The sequence below is a fragment of the Cervus canadensis genome, chromosome 20 (genome assembly GCF_019320065.1).
Source record: "Cervus canadensis isolate Bull #8, Minnesota chromosome 20, ASM1932006v1, whole genome shotgun sequence".
NCBI lineage: Eukaryota > Metazoa > Chordata > Mammalia > Artiodactyla > Cervidae > Cervus > Cervus canadensis.
This window is the reverse complement of record NC_057405.1, coordinates 54,079,906-54,090,850: the sequence shown is the minus strand read 5'-3', so window position 1 is coordinate 54,090,850 and position 10,945 is coordinate 54,079,906. Positions and strand designations below refer to the sequence as shown.

General features: G+C 42.2%; 1 protein-coding gene across 1 annotated transcript in view; it reads left to right on the top strand.

The window, feature by feature from the left end:
* LOC122422752 (prolyl endopeptidase) overlaps window positions 1-10,247 on the top strand; it is a 133,563-nt gene extending 123,316 nt beyond the window's left edge. The window contains exons 14-15 of the mRNA XM_043439380.1: window positions 5,575-5,731; window positions 9,496-10,247. Of these exons, the coding sequence (XP_043295315.1) occupies window positions 5,575-5,731; window positions 9,496-9,790 (452 nt within the window). The 3' untranslated portion in view covers window positions 9,791-10,247. The remainder of the gene's footprint in view (window positions 1-5,574; window positions 5,732-9,495) is intronic.
* The last annotated feature ends 698 nt before the right edge of the window (window positions 10,248-10,945 follow it).

The window sequence follows — 10,945 nt, the reverse complement described above, 5'->3', positions numbered from 1 at the left end:
GGATTTATCTCAGGGATGTAAGGATGGTTCAATATCTTTTGACAAAATTCTACATCCATTTGTGATTAAGCACTCTTAACAAAGTGGGTATAGAGGGACACATCTCAATATAATAAAGGCCATGTATGACAAGTGCTAATATCATACTCAACAGTGAAAAGCCAAAAGCATTTCCTCTAATGTGAGGAACAAGAAAAGGGTCTTATTGACAAAAAACAAAAAACAAAAAAAAAAAAGAAAAGGGTCTTATTGAGACAAGAGAATCACTCACCACTCCTGTTAACATTATATTGGAAGTCCTATCCACAGCAACAGACAAGCAAAAGAAAGAAAAGTAATCCAAATTAGAAAAGGAGTAAAACTGCCACTGTTTGCAGATGACATGGTACTATATATAGGGAATCCTAAAGATGCCATCATAGAACTAATTAAGTTGCACATACAAAATCAATATATAGAAATCTGTTGCATTTCTATACCTTAACAAATTATCAAGGGAAATTAAGAAAACAATCCCATTTAAAATTGCACCAAAAAGAATAAAATACCTAGTAATAAATCGAATCAAAGAGGCAAAAGACATGTACACTGAAAATTGTAAGACATGATGAAACTGAAGGTGACACAAACCAATTAAAAGATATACTATGCTCATAGATTTGAAGAGTTAATATTATTAAAATTACCCTGCTACCCAAGGCAATGTACAGAGTCAATGCAAATCCTATCAAAATATCAATGGCCATTTTGCAGAATTAGAACAAATAAGAAGCACAAAAGACCCCAAATAGCCAAAACAATTTTGAAAAAGATGAACAAAGCTAGAGGTATCATGCTCATTGATTTCAAACTGTACTGCAAATTCTAGTTACCAAAACAATATGGTACTGGCATAGAAACAGACATAAAGGTCAATGTAACAAAATAGAGAACCCCAAAATAAACCCACATATATGGTAAACCCACAACAAAGGAAGGAAGAATATACAGTGGAAAAACGGTAGCCTTGTCAATAAATGGTGTTGGGAAAACTAGACAGTTTCATGCAAAAGAGTCAAACTGGACTACTTTCTTGCATCGTATATGAAAATAAACTCAAAAAAATATTTATAAAAACTGAAGCCATAAAACCCCTTGAAGAAACCATAAGCAGTACACTGAATTGGTCTTCATGAAATTTTTTTGGATATGTCTCCTCAGGCAAGGGAAACAAAAGCAGAACAAACAAATGGGACTGTAGCAACCTAATAAGCTTTTGCACAGCGAAGAAAACTACCAACAAAATGAAAAGGCAGCCTACTGAACCTGAGAAGGTATTTACAGACAATGTATCTGCTAAGAGCTTCATGTCCAAAATAGCCTAAGAACCCATACAACTCAACATCAAAAACAAATAGTTAACAATGAGCAGAGGGCCTAAATAGACATTTTCCCGGAGAAGATATACTTATGGCCAATAGACACGTGAAAATATGCTCAGGGTTACTAATCACCAAGGAAATGCAAATCAAAACCACAATGAGACACCATCTCACACTGTCAATAGGGCTAGTATCAAAAGGACAACAAATAATAAGTGTTGACAAGGATGCAGTAAAAGGGAACCCTCATGCACGCGTGGGACTGTAAACTGTTCTCCACTATACAGAACAGTATGAAGGTTCCTTAAAAAGTAAGAATAGAACAACTATGATTCAGCAGTTCCACTTCTGGGTAATTTTTTTCAAATAAGTCAAAACCACTAATTCAAAAAGATACATACCCCTATGTCCATTCTAGTATTATTCACAATGGCTAAGATATGAAAGCAACTTAAGTGTCCATTAATAAATTAATGGATAAAAAATATTTATATGTATAATATACAAACAGGGGAATATTACTCAGCCATAGAAAAGAATGAAATCTTGCTATTTGCAACAACATGAGTGGACCTAGAGGGTATAATAAGTAAAATAAGTCAGAGAAAGACAGTTACCATATTTCACTTATATGAGAAATGTAAAAGTACAACTGAGCAAATACAGACTAGTAATAGATACAGAAAAATTAGTGGCTGCCAGAGTGGAGTGGGATGGGAAGATGAGTGAAATAAATGAGGGCAATTGAGAGGTACAAACTTTGTGATAAAATAGCTCAGAGATATACTATATAGATAGGGGATATAGTCAATAATATCTAATAACTTTGTGTGATGAGATGGTAACTAGACTTATCATGGTGATCATTTTGTGATCCATAAAAATACCACATTGCTGTTTTACACCTGAGACTAATACACTTTATGTCGGTTATACTTCAATTTAAAGAAAAATTGAGAAAGGATATGGATAATATTCTTAAATACCAAATAACCACAAATTTATCTATTCAACAAATATGTATTGGGCAAGTGCTGGGCATTTTTCCAGATACTGGGAATATGTCAGCAAATGAAACAGACAACACCCTCACGGAGCCTTCATCCTAGTTAATTGAGGCAGGTGGCATGACGGGCCTGACCCACGTCTGTGGCTTGGCACGGACAGCAAGGGAGAGCAAGGGGAGAGGTTAGGGGTGCTGGGAACCTAACCAGGCGGGACTCACAGCTGTCAGAGAGCATGGTTTGCTCTGAGAAGCCTTTGGGAAGGTTTTGAGCAGAGAAGTAGCATATAATTTGAGTGAGTGAAGTCGCTCAGTCATGTCTGACTCTTTGCGACCCCATGGACTGCAGCACACCAGGCCTCCCTGTCCATCACCAACTCCTGGAGTTCACTCAAACTCACGTCCATTGAGTCGGTGATGCCCACCAGGCTCCTCTATCCATAGAATTTCCCAGGCAAGAGTACTGGAGTAGGTTGCCATTTCCTCCTCCAGGGGATCTTCCCAACCCAGGGATCGAACCTGGGTCTCCCACATTGCAGGCAGACACTTTACCGTCTGAACCACCAGGGAAACCCAGCTTCCCGGGTGCTTCCCTGGGGGCTCAGCTGGTAAAGAATCCGCCTGCAATGTGGGAGACCTGGGTTCGATCCCTGGGTTGGGAAGATCCCCCTAGAGAAAGGAAACGCTGGCTACCCACTCCAGTATTCTGGCCTGGAGAATTCCGTGGACTTTACAGTCCATGGGGTCGCGAAGAGTCAGCATATAATTTGACATGTTTAAATCAGGACCGTGGATTGATCTGTTGCTGTGTTAGGGTAGACAGAAGAGGCGAGGACAGAAAAGCAGAAGACCAGTGAGGTGGCTGCTGTCTCAATGAGAGGATGGTGGCATGGACCTGGGTGTGATGATGGAAGTAATAAGAAGTGGTCTGATTCTTAGTATATTTTGAGTTTGAGCCAACTAAGTTTTCATATGAATTAAACAAGTATTAATAAAAAAGAAAGAACAACTTAGGGTGAATCTAAACTATTTAATGGGAAAAGATGTTGAAAATACCACCTGATTTTAGTAGTGGGAGAATTGTGTTGTAATTTACTGGTTCATCCAATAAGTCCATTTTTGGAGTTGTATTTCCAGGAATTGGTTTATGCCTTTTAATAAACCAGGTCCTTTATGGGACCTTCAGAGATGGAGTTTGTCCATCAAGATGCTAAAGTGCTTATTTAAAAGAACATCTTCCTGCCCCTCCCACCTCTGAGTGAGGAGGAGGAGATCTGCAGGGGTAGGACTCAGAAATCGGTATCATGAATAAGCACTGACATCTAAACTGCAGTGGGAACTGTCTCTTGCCAGAGGCAGGAAAAGTTCACATCTCTTGACTAACTCCTCGTCATGCCAGCTTTAATGTTACTTCCTCCCAAAGCCTCCCCAGTTTCATTATGCTGGCCTACACCCTTCTTCCATAGTACCCACACTTTCTCAACAGAAGTGAATGCCACACTGTAACTGCCCATTCACTTCTTTTATCTTTCCCACTAAATTATTCACTGACATATCCCCAGGCCCCATGCCTAGTGCAAGGCACATGGCAGATGTTCAATAAACATTTATTGAATTATCCAAAAAATAAATTTCTAAGTATACAAAGAAGAGTATTTTTAAAACAGGACAAGAAAATATGTCAGTATCTGATAGAGCTCTGAATTGGGTCTTAGGCTCTGTTCTGCTTTGAGCTATACCTATTATCAACTGTTGCTGTTTACAACACTTCTGATGCCAAATGCAGGAAGGGGTAGGAGGGTGGGTCCCACAGCAACCAATGGTCCAACTCTCCAGATACCAACTGGGTGTCACACAATTCAGTTCCATTCTGACACTACTCAGAGTTAGCACAGACCCAAAGGACAGTCCCCGCTGCAGACACCAATCACAAGTTCTAGACCTCTCATATTTCTGATTGATGGCTATAAATTGGGGGTTCCCAGGTCCTCCTCCTCGAGTTCAATAATTTGATAGAACTCAGGAACATTCTTAGGGCTTCCCTGATAGCTCAAGTGGTAAAGAATCTGCCTGCAATGCAGGAGATCCCAGTTCGATTCCTGGGTCAGGAAGATCCACTGGAGAAGGGAAAGGCTGCCCACTCCAGTATTCTTGGGCTTCCCTGGTGGCTCAGCTGGTAAAGAATCTGCCCTCAATGCAGGAGACCTGGGTTCGATCCCTGGGTTGGGAAGATCCCCTGGAGAAGGGAAAGGCTACCCACTCCAGTATTCTGGCCTGGAGAATTCCATGGACTGTATAGTCCATGGGGTCACAAAGAGTTGGACACGACTAAGTGACTTTCACTTTCAGGAACGCTCTTACACTTGCCGGTTTGTTATAAAGGATGGAACTTGGGGACAAGCCAGAGGAGGTATGTAGCTGGGGCAGGTGCACGCCGAGCCTCCATGCCCTGTGAGTGCGCCATGGTCCTAGCACCTCCCAGTGTTCACCAGCCCGGGAGCTCTCCAGACTCCATTGGTGTTCATGAAGGTTCTGTTACACAGGCTAGATTGATTAAGTCAGTAGCCATGAATCACTACCTCCAGCCCCGCTCCTCTCCCCAGACGTCAGGGGAGGTACCAAAAGGTCCAATCCTCCTATCACGTGGTTCCTTGGTCAGCCAGCCCCCATCCTGAAGCTGTCTAGGAACCCAGCAAGAGCCACCTCATTAGCATGAATTCAGATATGGTTGAGAGGGGTTAGTTATGAATTATGAAAAATACTCCTCTTACCCTGTCACTCAGGAAACTCGCAAGGGTTTTAGGAGCTCTGTTCTAGGAACCAGGGACAAAGATTAAACAGGTATTTCTTACTATGTCACAAGATCACAGGCTAGTTTTGAGACCCTGCACAAGTTCGTTAATATCCTGCATCACCTGTGAAAGCAGCTAGGGCTGGGAGCAGCACAGATTTTACAGAAAGTCTGAGGTTTTCATGAAGAGTTACATGTCCACTACTGATGAAAATATTCCACCCCTCGGATATATACTGGAAGCAGGGGGAAAGCTTGCAGACTCTTGGGCAAGTGATTTCTGATAGTTTCTTCCTGTGCTTTTGGGAAAAAAAGACCATCAGGATTCAGAAAACATTTAAGTGTTTTGTTCTCATTTGGGTTTGTTTATGACAGATGTTTAATGATGGACAACCTCCTTTTTCTATCTTGATTTTTAGCTACCTGTGCCAATCAGCGTCCTGACCTCTTTGGTTGCGTTATTGCCCAAGTTGGAGTAATGGACATGCTGAAGTTCCATAAATACACCATTGGTCACGCCTGGACCACTGATTATGGCTGCTCAGACAACAAACAACATTTTGAATGGCTTATCAAGTAAGGTTTTGATTCATACTGACATGTTTGTATTGTTCACGATTTGATGTCAGAATACTGAACTCAGTCAAAAGGGTATGTTTGACTGTCCCCTTCAGTATCTCATGTTTACGTGTAATTCACTGCAAAAGTAGGGTATGTGGTGGAGATACTTATCTGTCTTCCTAGTTCTGATCTGGTCTTGAGCAAAAATAACAAAGATGTGATGGCAGAATCCTAAAGATAGTCCCCCGGGATTCCTGTCCCCCTGGTTCTTCAATGGTTGACTGATCTGTGGACTGCTCTGCAGGGACTTTGCAGATTAAATGAAGGTTACTAATCAGCTGATCAGAGTGGAAACATTGTCCTGGATTATCAAGAGAGCCTAATCTAATGACAAGCCCTTCAAGGTAGGGCACCATCTCTGGCAAGAGTCAGGGATGCAGCAGAAAAGGAGATGAGAGAGACTGGAAGCACGAGGAGAACTAGACCCACCACTGCCGGCTTTGAAAACGGAGGAAGGGGACCTTTACAACCCGACATCAACCCCAACCAATAGCTGTCCAAGAAATGAGGACCTCAATCCTACAGCCTTGTGGAGCTGAATTCTGGCAACAACTGAAATGAGTCCAGAAGTAGATTTTTCCCTAGAACTTCTTAATAAGTGCCCAGCTAGCCAACACCTTGATTTCAACCTTGAGACAGCCAGAGAACCCAGTCAAACCAACTCAGACTTCTGACTTACTATGAGATAAGAAATCTGTGTGGTTTTTGTTGATACAGCAATTAAAAACTAATTTTAAAAAAGGTATCATTATAACATATATATATATATATAGGATTCTTTTTCTCAGTTAAAAAAAGGAAATAGGAATATATGCAAGTACAGTTATTTTGTGCTTTCAGTATAACCACTTATGTTTGAAACTTTGTTGTTGTTTAGTTGCTAAATTGTGTCCAACTCTTTTGCAACCCCATGGACCGTAGCCCTCCAGGCTCCTCTGTCCATGGGATTTCCCAGGGAAGAATACTAGAGTGGGTTGCCATGTCCTTCTCCAGGGAATTTCCCTGACCCAGGGTTGGAACCCACATCTCCTGCATTGGTAAGTGGATTCTTTACCACTGAGCCACCTGGGAAGCCCACGTTTGAAACTACAAGTTGCATTATTGAAATATTTATATCCCTCAACCACTTTGGCGATAACAGAAAATGGCAGACATCTAGATTCTCAAGACTGTAAGCTGCATTCTTCTTTGGCTCTTGGTTCTCTTTACTTCCCACAGCAGGATCCGGGGGGATTTACCAGCAGTGTTAAGGAGCTGCCCTTGGAATAGCATCAGGAGCCTGTGTCCCATCCCAGTCTTTTCAGTCAGCTATAGATTTCGATACAGTAACTTTAGTTTCTCAAGTCAGGTTTTTTCCTTCATTTGATGTGCTTTGTATGGCAGTTCCGGAGACGGCAACGGCACCCCACTCCAGTCCTCCTGCCTGGAAAATCCCATGGACGGAGGAGCCTGGTGGGTCGCAGTCCATGGGGTTGCTAAGAGTCAGACACGACTGAGTGACTTCACTTTCACTCTTCACTTTCATGCATTGGAGAAGGAAATGGCAACCCACTCCAGTATTCCTGCCTGGGGAATCCCAGGGACGGGGGAGCCTGGTGGGCTGCCGTCTATGGGGTCGCACAGAGTCGGACACGACTGAAGCGACTTAGCAGCAGCAGCAGTATGGCTAGTTCTCCACTTAGATATTTGGCTAAAATGACTTGGATTTTTTTAATTGAATACTTTCAAACTGCTAAATTCTGTTCTGTAGGAGGGGGGAAAGTGTAACTTTAAAAATATACAAGTAGCCCCACTGACACATCTGGTGAACGCTGAATATCTGAAGGAGTCATAGTTCAAATTAACTTAGAGAAAATAGGCATTTAGGGGGCGAGGTCCCATTTATACTCAGTTGAAAAGACTGAATTAATTGTATGTTGAAGACAACAAAATATTCACTGGAACCCAATACTTCTAAAATTAATTTGAAAGCAATAAAAGAGTTCTTAATATTTTTTCTGTCAATACATCAGTGATACTCCTATTTCAGACCTTACTTTTTCCAGCCTAGCACTCACAGGGCTACATGTCCTCTCATCTGCTCCCAAGTGAGCAGAGAACTGAATCCACTATACTGGAGGGGGTCCCCCCGAAAAAAGATCTAGATTTCGAAGTTTGTGAATGGCTGGGATAAATAAAGCCTAACAGACTTTTTTTTTTTTCCTACAGAACTTCTCAGAATCTTTAATATAAAAATGTGGTATGTGACTCTTGAGGCAGGGAGAGGTATCATTCGTAAAAAGAATTTCCAAGCTTGTTTTCCCACAGAACTAATCCTTATCTGGAGGACCAGGGTTGATCCAAAAATACTCTGAAGTGAGATCAGAAAACAGATCCATTGTCACACCCATCTTACCTATCAGGAGACTAAACCCCAGAAAGTTTTAGTCTTGACTTGGTTAACTGAGCAGAAATTTTACTATTTTTGCCTATTCACCCTACAAAATAAAACTCTACTAAAATAGTTGATTCATTAATACTGAACACTCTGAGAAATAAGACAGCCGTATTAAAAAAAAAAAAGAAAGACAGCCGTATTGACTATGCATGAGACAAGTGCTCGGGGCTGGTGCACTGGGATGGCCCAGAGGGATGGGATGGGGAGGGAGTGGGGAGGGGGGTTCAGGATGGGGAACACATGTGCACCCGTGGCGGATCCATGTCAGTGTATGGCAAAACCACTACAGTATTGTAATTAGCCTCCAATTAAAATGAATAAATTTATATTAAAAAAATTAAAAGTAAAGAAGAAATACTCAGAGATTTCTTTCACTTTACTTAATTAGCATCAAGCATTTAATCTGATTGTACTTAGTTTTTGAAAACCTTTTGTTAACTGCAAATTTATCTTGTGCTTCAGACGGTTCCTCCTGCACCAACTTTCTCACCATTGGCCACAGTCAGTCTCTGCTGGACTGTGAGCCAGCAGATCAGCGGCCCAGCTCAGGTTCCCTGGTTTTCAGACAGAAACTAGGCCCGGTGGGGACCTGTGTTCTTGCTAAGACTATCAAGCTGAGATCAGAATAAAGATTTGATAGATACCAAACAGGCAAAAAGCTGCCAGACACTGTGGATTTCAAATTCTTCAACAAAAGAAAGGCTTGCACCTATTATATCCATAGTCAGTGATTTAAAAGAACAATCAGCAAGATGGGAGTCGGGGACTAAGAGATACAAACCACTGTGTATAAAATGAGTAAGCTGCAAGGATGTGCTCTGCAGCTCAGGGAATAGAGCCATTATTTTATAACTTTAATTGGACTATAATCTGTAAGAATATATTGAATTACCTGAAACTAATATCGTAAATCAACTATACTTCAGTTTAAAATGTTTTCTCATGTAATAATAAACAAAGGGACAACCAGTCCACTTTGTTGCAGTGAAAAATTCAGCCTGAAAAATATGCAAATATTCACCTCAAGACAGTCAGGGTGCATATAGTTTGGGTTGTTCCAGCAGCCCTGTGAGCGAGGGCCAAATAAATGACAGGGCTCCCCAGCCTCCTATAGCCCTGGCCAGTCACAGCCCACCATAATGTCTGCAGTGGTCACCCAGGGACCAGCTGGCCACAGTCCTCACTGCTGATGAACGACACAGGTCTCTGCGTGATTAACCTAGTGGACACGCAGAGCTCTCCTTTTGATACCTGGCCTCATGGAAGTGCCTTTGCCTTTCAGATATTCTCCACTGCACAACGTGAAGCTGCCAGAGGCAGACGACATCCAGTACCCGTCCATGCTTCTCCTCACCGCAGACCATGATGACCGCGTGGTCCCGCTTCACTCCCTCAAGTTCATCGCCACCCTTCAGCACCTCGTGGGCCGCAGCCGGAAGCAGAACAACCCCCTGCTTATCCACGTGGACACCAAGGCGGGCCACGGGGCCGGGAAGCCCACGGCCAAAGTGATAGAAGAAGTCTCAGACATGTTTGCATTCATAGCACGCTGCCTGAACATCGACTGGATTCAGTAAATGGCATCTCTCTCTTCCTCCGCCGCCGCAGAAAACCTCAAGGGCTCTCTCACACCATTCAACCGAGAAACCACTGGGCGCAGCGCCTCCCCACATAAACACTGTTCCTGCACCCACGGCTGCAGTTGACCAGAGCTGCTGCAGGAATTTTATCTTTTCTAGGCTTCTCCTTTTTAGCAGGCCCTTGGCGTTTCGTTCTCCACCCTGTGCAGGCACATGTTCTAAAAGGGGGAAAAAAAAATAAAAGGCATGTTTGGATACATAGCTAATGGCAGCCAACACATTGTGAACATTAGATTGCTGAACTCAGAGGCGTAGTCGGGCATACTTCATATAGAACACCTCAGTGAAATTTGCTTCTATAACCATAACCAGTATACCTTTAAATAAATGTGAGAATTGTTCTCATGAAAAGAGACTTCTTTCCAACAATAATAAATGTTATTTAAGAATGGGAGGTTTTTTCCTGGCTCCTTTGTATTCAGCGGCAACCCCAGAACTGCCATCATTCTGCATGCATCATGTCACTTCTCTATGGGAATAAGCAGTGAAGTCAGACTGTCAGCCCTGCGCTGAGGCTGAGTGCATCCACCCAGCTCCCTCGTTTGTGCTGAGGAGGCTGTTCGAGGCAGCTCGCTGGCTTATGTGTTAACCCCTCAGACAGCTGAGCCAGGCTCATCTGGTTTGGATGCTCCCTAAAAATCAGTGGACCTAGGATTATTCACCTACTTGTCTGTCAGTTTGGTTACAAAGTATTCCTGGAAATCATAGTACGGAGGTTCATAAAACAAAGAGACCACATGAGTGAATGGTCCAAATATACATTACAATCAGAAATCTCAGCAACTGCCAAGACTTCTTACCCCATAGACCACTTCCTGGAAATAAAATCAGTAATACTTTCTTAAAAGTTTTGGTGTCTCCCCAACCTTCAATCTTCAGGAGAAAGATAGACCATTCCTCAAACTTGTCCACATAAGGCATTTTTTGGAATATTTCATGAAATACCATTCCTTTGGGTAGCATTTTGGGAAGCAGTAATCTAATTTATGAGAAAAAAAAGAAGAAACAGCTTCTTTGTCTTGCTTCATCAAGTATCACAAAAGTTAATTACTATTTTGTATAAAATAACCTTAAAAAATTAGCTTAAAAGAT